Source organism: Euprymna scolopes, chromosome 34 (genome assembly GCF_053919585.1).
Source record: "Euprymna scolopes isolate OS-2025 chromosome 34, ASM5391958v1, whole genome shotgun sequence".
Lineage (NCBI taxonomy): Eukaryota > Metazoa > Mollusca > Cephalopoda > Sepiida > Sepiolidae > Euprymna > Euprymna scolopes.
Genome location: NC_136515.1, coordinates 67,160,106 through 67,175,401, shown reverse-complemented (window position 1 = coordinate 67,175,401; position 15,296 = coordinate 67,160,106). Strand labels below are relative to the sequence as shown.

Here is a 15,296-nt window from a genome sequence, read left to right as displayed (position 1 = left end):
TGAAAATTTGAATAAGGATTCTCGTCATAAAGTTTGACAAATTCTTCTTCCTCCTCCCCCTCCTCATCCTCCTTCTTCTTCTCCTTCCTATTCTTTTTTTCTTATTCTTCTTCCTATTCTTCTCCTTCTTTTTTACTTCTCCTCCTCCTCTTCTTCTTTCCTCTTCTTCCTATTCTTCTTCGTCACTTTCCTTCCTCCTCTTCGTCTTCTTCTTCATTTTTTTCTCTTCTTCTTTGAAGGTGTCTATTCCACACTAAATGTAAATTTCCCGTTGGCAATCGTGTTACGAAGTGACTTTCTCCATATAGCTCTTTCATTTTTATTTTTCGGTTCCCTTTAGCCGAGGTCCTCTTTGACTGAGCCATAGTAACAGTGCATAGGAGCGAACGGGAAAATATAAGCAGCAACAAAGGATGACTGGCTAGTGAAAAGATGAGCAGCAGCAGCTTTAAAAAACTCATATGCTAATTAGGAACTGTGCACGAGCTTGCACGACAAGAAAAAGACAAAAAAGGACATCACGTGGTCGGAGAGAAGCAAATTGCGTGTCAAAGAAAACGGACATGTAAAGTAAAAGACGAGAATGGGCTGGCTGTGGCCAGCATGCGGTCGGAAGATAGAGAAACGCTATCAGACTAGATGGACATGTGGCAGAGAGTCTTTTTAAATAGTGTTGAGATGGGAGAGTAATGGTAAAAACAACTTCTGTTAAAAAAAAAAAAATGCGGACCCGGAGGTTTTATTCTTTCCTTTGTTTGGTCGCAATCTTCAGAGCAGGAATTAAAAACTAGCACAACTAATATACCCGGTGGACCAAATGCAAGAGAAATACAAACAACTACACTTAAATAGAAGTTTGGAAACTTAAAAAAGAAGATCTCTTCATTGCAATGTATAAAATAGGAGACGGACGTTTGAAATCGGGTGGGATACCCCATCCCCACCAAAAAACAAAATTATGAGAATTTTTCTTTTTAAATACAAGACCGTTTTGTTTGTCGAAATAATATTAATGATTAGCAAAATATCCCCAATTTGTATATATGTGTTAAATCTTTTTTCTAAAAAGGAAATATTAGTTTGAATAAACACATTTCTGTTTTTTCAAAAAACTCTACAAAAATACCAGGAATAATTACACAAGGAGCATTGACTAATTTTGATAACACAGGGAGCAGTAATTATCGATAATTTTCGAAAATTAAAATAATAGCCCGATTCTTAAATTCAAAACGTATTTTCAAAAGAAAAAAAGAAAGAAAAAAGAAAAATAGAATAATATATATATATATGTCCATAAAAATTAATACTGAAAACAAAAGGAACAAGAAAAATAAGTGGCTAAGTTGTGTGTGCAGAAATATGTATGCATGTATGGAGTGATGTGTATATATATATATATATATATATATATATATATATATATATATATATATATATATATATGCATGTGGGTATGCGTGAGGATTGTCAAGGGTTTCGACGTGTGAGTTAGTATGTATTGAAAAAATTATGCTGAAATGAAAACTGAATGTAGACATGGAAAAAATGTATGCAAACTTGAAAATGTACTTTTTTTAAAAAAAAAGTCATGGGCGGAAAGAGAGAGTAAGTATAGAAGAGTGGAAATAGGTAGACATCTTTAACTTAATTGACATATACATGTTTATATAGCTACAATTCCCTCTATGTATATTTAGAGTGAAATAGTAAGATTATATATATATATATATATATATATATATATATATATATATATATATATATATATATATATATATATATATATAGGGTTAGCTATACTTAGGTACATACGCATATCGATGCATATCGATACGCATATGCCTCTTTCTATATATTCATATACAGAGAGATTTATCTTTCTATATATAGATACATTTATTCATATATATTACATATGAATACACATTTCTATACTTTTAAATATATATATATATATATATATATATATAACTATATATATATATATATATAACTATATATATATATGCATATACATTTATATATATATGTCTGCATATGATTAATAGAATCATAATATCCAACAGAAACTAAAAAGAAAATGAAAAAATCATAAAATACAGAAGATAGATAAAAAAAAGTATGTTTTACTAATATTTCGCTTCTTTATTAAGATTATCACTTTAATGAAGTTTCCGTTAATTAAGGAAATTAAGCCAAAGTTTCTAATGTTTCTATTATGTTCTGTATTCTGCGACCGTTCCATTTTGATATTATATATATATATATATATATATATATATATATATATATATATGCATACGCATATGTATACAGACGCATATATATATATGTATATATATATATGTATATATACAGACATATATATATATATGTATACAGACGCATATATATACAGACATATATATATATGTATACAAACAGATATATATATATATATACATATATATATGTGCATACAGACGCATATATATATATATATATATATATATATATACAAAGACATATATATATTTGTATACAGATATATGTATATATATACAGATATATGTATATATATATATGTATACAGATATATGTATATATATATACAGATATATATATGTATACAGATATATATACAGATATATATGTATATATATGTATATATACATATATATATATGTATATATATGTATATATATACATATATATGTATGTATATACAGATATATATGTATATATATACAGATACATATGTATTTATATACATATATATGTATATATATACATATATATATATGTATATATATACAGATATATATGTATTTATATACAGATATATGTATATATATACATATATATGTATATATACATATATATGTATATATACATATATATGTATATATATACATATATATGTATATATACAGATATATATGTACATACATATATACATATATATATATATATATATATATATATATATATATATATATATATATATATATATATATATATATATTGTATATGCACGATTTTTTTCGCAAACGTATTTGATCTGTGATTGATTATCAACAGTAATAATACTAATAGAAAATACTTAATAATGAAGCTATGTGTTTATTTTTGATTGGAAGCTGCTCAACAGCTGCGGTTATTTCTGCACGTTTTACTTTTTATATTAAAAAGGAAAAATAATGTGGACAAATAATTTTCTTGAAAATTCTGACCAAATCATTTCATTTAGATATGTTTCTTTTTTATATATATATATATCTACCGCCTTATTGATAATTTCAGGCACAAACCATCACCTTCACGTTTCGTGCTACTATTCCACTACACGTGATATATTATTATACTCCCTTGGTCGCATATCTTTGTCTGGATGTAGAATCAAATGTTGCGCTTGCAAATAAACACTGATTATTCATGCTCGACGCAACCCCACCCCAGAGGTAGAGGGTATGCATGGAATAATATCTTATTAAGTCTGTCTCTGTTATATCTTTATTTTATGGTAGGTGCTCGACTGACCTCCAATCTATGATCACTCGTTTAATATTCGAAAATAAAAGACTCGTCTAGCTTCAAAAACCGTAAACAACTTGTCTCATCTCATATTTGCGACTAAAACTAAACGAAAATTTCATAAGCTAATTTATTTTTTTCTAGAACTGTCCGTCTGTGGAACACAATACAATGTGCCTGATTCCCAGTTGACTATAGCATGATCATTTTCAAGTCTAATGTGAATAAATTTCCACCATAACCTCTCATGTTGTTGCATCATTATTATAACCCCTAACCCTTATCGTAGAGTCGCTCCCGGACCTTGATAAGCATCCCCACTCCTCAACTGAAAATAATAAAAGTACTTTACATTAGCGGGAGGGGGGACCCTGCTTCGCCCGGTCATAAAATACGCGTAAATATGATATTTTAATTCGTCCAAATTTCATGCATATCATTATAGAGTCATTATTTCAAAAGTGAAAAAAAATGTATTTGGGTAGCATCAACTAGAATCGAAACCGAAAGCAAAACTCTAGCATTCAAAGCTGGTGACGTTACCACTGAACCAACATGACACGCATATGAACTGATTAAAAATAAACTAAGATGAATGTACAAAATGTATAACGACTTTTTTTCAATTTTTATCTCTTAAAAACGATTTTAACCGGGTAAAGACCCCTGAAAGAACGGTCCATGAAAAATCAATTCATTTGAGGGCCCTAGCGCCGCTCTGTGACTTTTAATTTCGAAAGTGATAGAGTTTGAAATATGGAGACAGACAGACATAAATAGTGAGTTTTATAAATTAGATTTACACTAACTGTATTTATAGCGATTTGTCATTTTTACAGTCACCCCTTGAGCATCCTAAGAGTTTTGTATTTTTTGTACATTTAGTTTCAACAATCGACTGAAATATCCAGTATTGGCCTTGTTACTTTAAGCTTTGTAAATGATAGAAAAACAAAAACTAAAATTAAAACTACAGAATCGTCTTAATATCATATTTTGAAATGTCTAACTTCGTTTTTAAAAAAAAATTAGAGGAAAAATAACTATGGTGAAGTTGGGGTTCGAACTCATGAACTCTCCTCCTAATATTGCGAACTAACGCATCGAAACACGGTGACAAGTACAAAATAATGATTGTATTAAGTATATAAACCAGAATGTCTGTTCTTTTCCTATCTGCCTCCTTTCTGCCTCCTTCTCCTTTTCTGTCTTTATAGTCAATAGTTGTCCAAAGACAACGAAAGAAAGAAAATAGTGAAATTTCTCTTTATTTAACAAGTAAATATATATTTAAAAAAAACAAACAAACTGTTATTAAATCAATACCTAGTGATTTGGGTGGCAGTAGTATTTATCTCTCTCTCTCTCTCATCGCGAGAAATGTGACACTATAGCCGGAAAGTGGGATTACTAGTCTGCATTCCAGAAGAGCAGCAATCTGACCCTACAAAAGATGCTTTCACAGCCATATCGGCATTCTCTAGCAGAGGCGCCTCAGGCGATTAACAATAAACTATCTCCTTCTCAAAGAGAGAAGGTAAAGCCTGGGAGCGTAAACCGCCTAGAACTGCACAAAACTAGCTTTACATTGCAATCAACAGGGGAAATGTAATTACAAGAATAATCTAAACTCTGTTGTTGGTGGTGGGGGGGGGGCAGGGCTAAAAAGCCAAAAGACTAGTACTTGGAACTTTACAAGGTTTAGTCCATCCTACTCTATCTAGGATAGTACTGGAAAATCTGGGGAGACTTGTTGTCACTCTGCTTCCAAAGAAAAACCACAGTATTCAATGAGATCTTTGATGACCTGTGTGAAAGCTCCTTGTGATCCAATAATAATAATAATAATAATAATAATAATAATAATAATAATAATAATAATAATAATAATAATAGGAGGAGGAAGGAAAGACCGATGAACTGACCAAACCCCAGCCGAATAAGTGTGAAGAGAACTGGGACCTTGGGGAGGGTTATTGCCAATCAAATTCCAGCGAATACCAATAGCCGCTGCTAACGAGAAATCAATAGCAAGCAGCTGTTGCGATAATGCAAATTTATTTACAAATGTTATCGAAAGAGGTGGAGAGCACTGGAAACCTGGGGAGACTTATTGTCACACAGCTTCCAGGGAATACCACAGACTGTTTTCAGGGAGAGATCTCTGAAGACCTGTGTGAAAGCTCCTTGTGATAATAATAATAATAATAATAATAATAATAATAATAATAATAATAATAATAATAATAATAGCAAACTAGAAACAAACATTGACATTTAAAAATGTGCAATGTTTAAATGCTCGTAAGTTATGATTAATGAGAATATATAAACCAGCAGGGATGCTCAGAATTTCCCGAGAATGAATGAGGAATTTTTTTACCCTCCTATGATTAGCACTACATCCGATGTTTTTTGCAATTGCTTGCCACCCCAGGAGAGCAGAGTTAGACACAAGGTCTTTTGTAGTGTGGGAACAATTCAGCTCCCCAAAAGTTGAATAGTGGAAGGGAGCAAATATAAAAATTGCCTCAGTATAGAAGGATTTCTTTTTCACTGACCGGGGTAAAAAAAAAAAATAAAGTGTGGTTTCAAAACATATACTCCACTTTACTCCTAGTCAGCTACTGTGCTCTTCATGATTGTGTAAGTTTAGCACGTGGTGTTGTACCTCCAGCTATGTCATTTACAGTGAGGTCAGGGAATGTTGTTATCTTTTATGTAAATAAATATATTTTGATACTTTCACCTAATGCACCTTTGTTACCGTCCTGTAGCAAGGCCTGTATATCGGAGTTTGGATGTGTGTGGAGTTACACCTCATTTACCATTACGCCCACGTATCTTCTGATGTAAAGTTATAGTGTACCCGTTAAGCGCCTCTTTATGGAATTAATCTAAATTTTTCCCACACACTCCCCTACACTTCCCAATGAAATCCATTTTTTCCAGTCCTATCTACTTCTATTGTTTATGATTACTCAATTTCCCAACTCTGTTAAGCTCCCCTCCTCCAACCATCAGTGGTCAGGTCTCAATATGAAAGCTTTACATGTTGTGTCAATCCTAAGTAACAACTATTCCCAGGTCTACTATTTCTTTGCCCTGCCCATTTCTCTCTCTAGATGTACACACGAGTCGGCATTAGGGAAAGTACTCCATGAAAAAAAAATCGGTTATTTTCCTTGACATAAAAGATATATGAAAGTCTGGATAATATTAAATGATATAAATAGCTTATGTACCCACAAATAATGGTTCTTTCTTTTTAACCGTAATATTATACATTTGGAATTACTCTGATTAAAATAAGACACATTTTGTGAGTGTTTGTTGTATATTTATCAAATTTTAACTGGGTATATTAATAGACATTTTCCCTTTATATAAGAGATTAGCACTTTTTAGGGTAGGGTATAGGTTCACGTTTTAAAAAAAGCAACTTGTTCAATCAACAAATTGGTTGTTTCTGGATAGATATTAAGACTGTGTGGCTTAGAACAACATCGGTTTGGTATTTCTGAGGTCGATGTAGGTTCACGTTGCATTATAAAGACGCAACATATCCGACCACCAAGTGGGTTGTTTCGGGACAGATCGAAAAATACTTGGGTTAGGACAACGACACCAGTTTAGCATTTTATGGATCGGTGTGGGTTCACGTTGCATAATAAAGTAGCAACACGTTCGACTACTAAGTTGTCGTTTTTGAACAAGTTTAAAGAGCTAAGGGTTTAGACAACGACATCAGTTTAGCATTTTTGGGGATCGGTGTAGATTCACGTTACTTAATAAAAAAGCAACTCGATCGACCACCAAATTTGGCGTTTCTGGACAGGTCTTAAGAGCACTAGGGTTATGACAACAACATCACTTTAGTATTTCCAGGGGTCGGTGTAGGTTCATATTGCATAAAAAAGAAGCAAAACACCCAAGCTACCAAGTGGATACATCTTAAGAGCACTTAGGTTAGAACAACATCATACCCTCTCCACCAGCAGCCGAAGCATTAGAAACAACGCACTGTCAAATAATTTAATGAAAGGTTACGTTAGGCTAAGATTTCCAGATGAAACAGAAAATATTGATTAAAGGTTGAAGTTTCTATTCAAGGTGCTAACCTCTGCACTAATGAAAAGATGCCTGGACTTCAATCATCGGACGCGAACTATTTCTAGAGAAATCTTTAATTAACTTGCCGCAGCCTGACACAACATCAAAGAAATAATTCCTACAAGTATTAAAACCAGTGACAGTTAAAAAGTAAATATCTCAACGGACGAGCTGGTTTGATTTGTTTTTTCTTTCCTAGGAAGGTAAGTTGTTTTTAATGGAAGGGGGGGGGGCTTTCTAAGAATTAATGATTCTGTTCATAACGTTTTACACCAGATGCATCAATTTCTGTTATTTATTTTAAATACAGAAACAAAAGACTTATATATATATATATATATATATATATATATATATATATATATATATATATATATATATATATATATATATATATATATAAGAGATAGACAGCTTCTCTTCCAATTTTCGGATGTTTACTATGTCAAAATCACATTTCAATTCCTTTTGACGGATTGATTGTTTCTTCTGATGAGTTAAGGGCATAATAGATTCACTAATTTATATAATAATTAAGTGATTGATTTTGCCCTACGAAACAGATACTGTCAAGAATTGTATTAAGGAATAAATTATAAGATGGTGAACATCATGCTGTTTGGAATATAACTTTTTGTCATTTATTCTCTCTCTCTCTCTCTCTATATATATATATATATATATATATATATATATATATAGATCATTTTTCTCTTAAGCTTATTCTATTAAATAAAACAGACGTTTTTTATTATATTAATTCTGTTTTTGATCCTTTCCAACTTCCGAATTACGATCTTCACTTCTTGCAGGAACTAGCTGATATAATCGCCATATTTTTTGTAAGTCTTTGTACTTTCCTAACCATCTGGATTCATCGCCAGGGACAAATTAATCCAACAAGATTTGAACAATTTATATAATCTATTTAATGAAATATAAATACTCGTATGCGGAAATATTCATTGTTGTTAATTAGTCGAACCCAAGTTGTTGCTTTCCCCCTTGTTATGAAATACTGCCGGAATTACCTCCCTTTAACAAAACTCTTCAAATTATTCTGATAACTGAAAAAAGGCTGCCGGTCATGTTAAAATAAAATAGCACTGTCTAAATAAGGCGCTATTTGCTGGTGATTATTAATATCGTTAATTAATCTGTTGATTATTATTAATTAATCTCAGTTATTTCTTTAGGAAATATTTGCTAGTCAGTAAATTGAATTAAAAAAAAATTAATTAGAAGATTACAATACTATTAATTAATCGTCTCTGAATACTAATAGGGATGATGGTGGCTCAGTCATTAGGTTCGAATCCAGCTCTTTCCACATAAATACTTTCGTCTAACGTACTCCTAATCTCTTGGAGAAGAGTTTAAAATCATGCTTATGTTGTATCAGAGCCTCCCGCGCTTGTATCTGCGGCAGCCGCATCAAACATATGCAAATGACCGAACCAGTGTTCAAAGTGACGTCGGAGCAGAGGGTAAGATAAAAAAAAAGAGAGAAAAATGCACCACGTGGTGAGGACGAGAGATGAACGTGTGTCCCGGGGGGGGGCGAAAGACTTTTAAGCTTTGTTATCTACATGACAAACGAGATGAACGAAGGCGATTTTTAAAGCATTGTGTTGTTGGAAAGCAGTAATACATGCCTTTTGTTAAACCCGAAATTTCTTGTTTTTGTTCTTTTCCTTGCGACTGTCTCAGACACAACGTGTTGGGTCCAAGTGTTAAAATGTAAGGACATCGTTGAAGAAGATTATCGACCACGTTACAATACTATTGCTTTCAGAAGATATCCATATCAGATACACATATATTATATATACAATATATATATATATATATATATATATATATATATATATATATATATATATATATATACCATATATACCATATATATGTATCACGTGTAATATATACGTATATCAGACTTTTCTGGGGTAAAGTATTTTTAGAATATGAGTGGCTTTCTGAGTTGAACTCTCCATGCATCTCTGTGGTTTGCAAAATATAACCTTTCGATCGTCCATGCATCGTAAATAGCAACACATTTCTCAAGGTTACTCTGCTGTGCAGAACACGGCGGATCTAGAGGAATAAACCCTGATCACAAATTCTACTATTTTTCAAGTAACAGTAGTTCCGGATTTGTTTCTGCGAACAGAATGACTTTGCAGATAATCATATATAGGAAAGATAGAAGTGAAATATTGTGGACCATGTGCAAGTTTCATATTATAATAACAATCGCTGCAGACCGACGCAAGTAGACAGCTAGTAATGGACAACGTTAACTGAGTTATATCAAGAACGTATGTGTTTATCGAGTCACACAATCGTTAAAATTGCATTGGTTTTATTGATCAGTATTTACTTGCACTGTAATGCTTATCACACTTATTGTATTGAGCTGGCTTTCTCCCAAGCAACTAGCGCGCTTCTGACCATCACAGCTCACTTTCACCGATCATGAGCTAGGTCAAACACTATGATTAACCAATCCTGATTCCATGGTCGAAGGTCGACAAATAAAATCAAGCATAATAACCGTTTCAACATCAAATGATGCATGACCCAAGAAGGTCATCCCATAAGTTCAGTTACAATAAAAATACTGGCACTAGAATATCTAATGAAGCCCCTAGTTTGTTGTACTTTTTTTTTAAATTTAGCGCAAACTATATGCTTTTATATCTTGTCCAACAATTTAAATAAAGTAGATCAAATGATGACGTTCTTTTTTCATATCTACTGCAAAATGATGTAAGGGAGCGCGGCACTCTTTTCTCAGGACTGCTCCACTTACCCCTGATTCTCACCTTATAATGCTGAGTACTTAGCATGAAGATATCAGATGCTAATTTTTGGAGTCTTTGGTATGATTCGACCAAGGATTGAATCCCAGTCTGCTGGCCCATTAGAAAACACACTGACCAATTTGCCAAATGGGCAGACATAACAATTTAAGTGGTCAGAATAGATCCCAGAAGGTAGTAGTAGTAGTAGTAGTAGTGGTAGGAGGAGAAGCAATAACAGCAGCAGTGTTATGAATATCACTTGAATAAAGTATGTAAATATACACTTAAAAATTAGAGCATTATTTAAAAAATATTAATTTAAGGTTAAGGACTGGGAGTATGATTACACAGACGTTCAGAGACATTAATAACTATTAAAAAAATGGATAAATCAATATACAGTCAGAAGATCAAGAGAAATACTGTTATTACGTAGCCATGAGAGAGATGGGTGACTTGTGCAGTTTATTGCAAATTACGACTAATTAAAATGATTAAAGGTAAGTTCTTTCAGGCATAAGTCAATCCAAGTACTAATGTATTTTTTAGCATTTATGCTGTGTGATTATATAAGATAAAACCTTAGGGAAACACATGTTAATCAAGCAAGGTTTAATAAAATAATAGATCAGTGTTAATAAAATACATACTGTTGCTGAAATCGGTAGTTTTTATTATTTTTAACTATTTACGAAGCTTGATTAAGAGTGTCAAAAATACAATCGATATTCGTTTACCACTCTATGATGGCGATGTGCATCTTACTCTAAGTTCAGTTCAAAGGTTTGTACCTTATCTTCCCTTCTGCTAACACTATCCCATCTTTGCGGATACTGACTTGATTCTGTTTAAGAAAATTCTTTCCTGACAAAGTTTCGTAAATGAAACCAAACACAGAAATTGAAAGCAATATACATTTACTTGAGCATGTTTTAGTTCTATGTAATCAGTCATAGCTTATATCCTTTTTTTCTTTTTGAGATCTAAATATTCTATTATATATATATATATATATATATATATATATATATATATATATATATATATATATGTGTGTGTGTGTGTGTGTGTGTGTGTGTTCTAAGAAGCGTTGCCCGGTCGTAAAATACTCTTAAATATGATATTTTACTTCATACATATTTCGTATTATAGAATCAATTATCTATTGATTATTATATTGTACCGAATTTATATAAGTGATTAATGAATTAAAATATGTATATGACTCGGGTGGCATCAGTTAAACTCGAAACCAAAAGATATAGCTCTCTCGCATTATTTATTGCAATCTGAGATGAGTCCATACACATATGAGAACTTTAAAAAACGCGTTGTTAAAGATATGCATGTATATTTACGCATGCATAGAAGTAGCACGTTTAGTTGACATAGGTCCAGAAAGTTCCAATTGTTTTTCAATTATTAGGTAGTTTTACTGGATAAAAATCAAATCGAATTTGTTTCACTGGTCTGAATCCCGTATATATCCGCTTTCAAATTTGTAGACCAAAAACTGGCAGAGTAGTTTTGTTGAGACTATTCCGCACACAGGATAGACTTCGTAGCTTAGTGGGGATTTCTCCTTTCTCTTCCCTGCGACCTCTTTCCCACAGAAGAGACGTTGCGAGCCTGTCTCTGCTTTATCGTTATTTTCATGGCAAGTGGTCACCTGAGCTTCAATCGCCAAACTTTCACGAAAAACACTCATCTGGCCGAAACCACTATCAATAATTTCCCACACTCCTTGTCTCTGCCTAGACCTAAATTTAGACCCCACGCACAAAGACTCCTTCTTAGAACTGCACGCATGTAAAGCTCTCTTCCGATTCCCTGCTTTCCAGCTGACTACAATCTGATTGTCTTCAAGTCCAACGTAAACAAGTTCTTGATGAACCGTCCCCCTGAATAATTCAATTTACAGAATTTCCACAACTTATGTTTACTACACTATAATCACATTGACTAATGCATACCCATTAACCCTTATCCTCGAGTGGCCTCCGGGCCTTGATAAGTGGTAATTCCTGTGTAAAAAAAGAAAATACATACAATCAAAGTAACTTATATATATATATATATATTATATACTAGACAAGCTGTGACTAGGTAGATCGCAACTTCTATCAGTAATTTGGATTTCATCCGAGAATTCATAATCTGTAATGTATATGTTGCAGAATACTAGCTAGCTAACTAAAAATAATGAACCTCTTTTGTTCAACATATGGAAAAGATGAGACGGTGTATTCGTTACTCAAGTCTATCGCTAATGTACTAGCTAAAATTGCCAGTCTGTCTACGTAGGGCTCCATTATTTAACAGTACCAGTTTGAGAGAGGGTGCGCCTTTATAGGTTCTTCTAACTTTGCTCTGTTCAGCTAATATATAGTTCTGTTCAGTTTCTGAGGATTCACCTACCCAGGCTTTATATTCTCTTTGGGCTGCTCAAACATTTTTGTAGGCTTGAGCATACTAATCCTAGTGCGCTGGCTTTTTAAATCCACGCTTGGCCTTGTTTATAACCGGTTGAAGAGGAGGTAAATAAATATACTTATTGATAATAAACAAATAAAGTGTAAATTTCTAGGGAATACAAAAATCACAAGCGGTCACATGTATATTCCCACTGACGACCTTAGGTTTCTATAGTTCTTGAACAGAGTTGCCGCTGTTCTCCTACATTCAGCGCCTGGTGTTCATAAAGGGTCACCGATCTGGTATTGACCAGGAACAACGTTGTTTAACTGCAGTGATCTTATGCTAACTGGTGTATCAAGGTGATTTTTGTGTATATACACAGTAAACCTTGAATAAAATTAGATCATGACCCACAAAGAAGCAGGTAAGATAAGTTGACAAGGGAGATAACTATGATTAGTCAAGCACATATGAAAAATATATTTTTCATTTTTTTTTTTTTTTAGCAAATTTCTTTTTTTATGAAGGTGAGGTTTGTAAGCTTTAAAAAGTATCAATAAGTATTTATATATGTACATATACATATTTTAAATAAGAATTCTTTTTATACCGAATATGTTATCACTAATTTTATATATATTTTTTGTTAACTTGAAAGGTCAAAGGATAGAGAAATAGGAGAGGGATGAGAAAAATGGTAGGGAGGGGGGTAGAGAGACTTTATAAATTTCAGCCAACTTGCCATGCACAACCGATTGGACACGTCCATATGTAGCCAATGCAACGGCATCACTGCTATCAGTAGTTACATGCACAATGGAACCTGTAGTATTCACGTCCGTCTGCAGAGAGGTGATCTCGCCCGTGGGTTGACTGCCTTTCAGGAGACGTCCCATTTCATCGTACTTGTAAAAGTATGTCTTTCCGTCCGACACGTGCTTCGAGACGAGCAGCCCCGAGCTTGGGTGGTACTTAAACGTCGACGTTTTGTTGTCGGGTGCTATAAAGCGGTGAAGCTTGTTGATATTGTCTGTGGTGATTTTGCAGTTCGAACCGTCGGGTGCTATAATAAGCTGAGCTTGTAAATCGAAGGTCCGCTTGATTTCGATTCTGTTACCCGTCGCATCGGACACCTCGGTAAGTTTCCCGTAGAAGGAGTTCACGCTGTACGTGTAGTTGTACATAAAGAGGTTGGTCATGATGTTAATCGTGTATTGGTGCTGGCCGTTCTTGTTAAATATGTAAAGTTCTTGCGTTTCCGGTGACATCACCTCGTACTGTCCGAGCAGGTTTGGCTGCGGCAACTCAGACACGATCGAGTAGAGACGTAAGTTCCCCATGTCGGCGATATGTATCACTCCATCTGGTGTCACAGTGATTGAAGTCGGGGTGTTGAGAAGTGCTTGAGCCGCAAGAGTCTCCTTGGAGTCATAACACTTACAGTTCGGCTTCTCACAGTCGCACTTAGATTTGGCACCAGCAAAGTGATGGATACGACCGTCCGTAGTGACCACCCGAACTCTGTTAATTTGGTGACTATCACTCTCTACGATGTAGAGGTTTCCATGGGGACCAAAAGTCATACTTCCGGGTGAGGTGAGGATCACATGGTTAGCAATACTGGATGCTTGCTCGTCGTCGGAGAGGATTCCGGTCGGGAGAAAACTCGTCTGTTTCAGTGGACAGTGGGGTGGTATTCCGGCCACGATGATTAGTTTGTTATCCTGGGTGAGCTTAAGAACGACATTGTTGTCCAAAATATGGAGGGTGTCATCGAGAGGATCAATGGCTAGAGCTGTGGGCCAGCGTAAACTCACCTGAAAGTAAGAAAAAAAAAGTAATTTACTTAAAGGCATTTTCAGTTTGTATATAAAAGTAAAGTCTAAAAGACATGATCTTTCTGGTGAATAAAATGGAAATACTATACACAAATACATATAGTATACATTTCTTTATTTATACAAATAATACTGGCTACCTATGTGCATACATGTTTCAGTTGCGATCTTGTTCAAAATTCACCTTCCAGAATTTTTCGTTTCTTTTAAGACAAAAACCTGAAGAAGCTTAATTTCAGGCGTTTTCAGAGCTGAAACATATCTGCACATATTTCGCCAATAAAGTTTGTATAAAGAAAGAAATTTACACGATAATACAGCTCTACATTTTATGAAGTACTACTTAATAAATGGTGAAATTTAATTTAGTGAACACCTGAGAAAAAATAATGAAATCACTATATATATATATATATATATATATATATATATATATATAATTATCACACACACACATAGACATATATATTAATTGGGAAAATACATGTTTTTTAATAAGCCATGACCATTGGTTTCATGCAGTAAGTTATTCATCAGATGTTTGTTTAAGGTATCATAATTTGTTTAATTAACATTTTACATGACTGTTCGTCACATAATTTCT

At 33.4% G+C, this 15,296-nt stretch overlaps 1 protein-coding gene across 20 annotated transcripts in view; it reads right to left on the bottom strand.

The window, feature by feature from the left end:
• The window catches only part of LOC145259277 (teneurin-m-like), a 694,747-nt gene that overhangs the window by 216,329 nt on the left and 463,122 nt on the right, over nucleotides 1-15,296 (bottom strand). For 17 of the 20 annotated variants that reach the window (XM_080117118.1, XM_080117125.1, XM_080117123.1 and 14 more), the window contains one exon: nucleotides 13,597-14,671. In XM_080117118.1, coding sequence (XP_079973244.1) covers nucleotides 13,597-14,671 — 1,075 coding nt within the window. The remainder of the gene's footprint in view (nucleotides 1-13,596; nucleotides 14,672-15,296) is intronic. The other 3 variants (XM_080117126.1, XM_080117128.1, XM_080117130.1) reach the window with 1 other exon arrangement.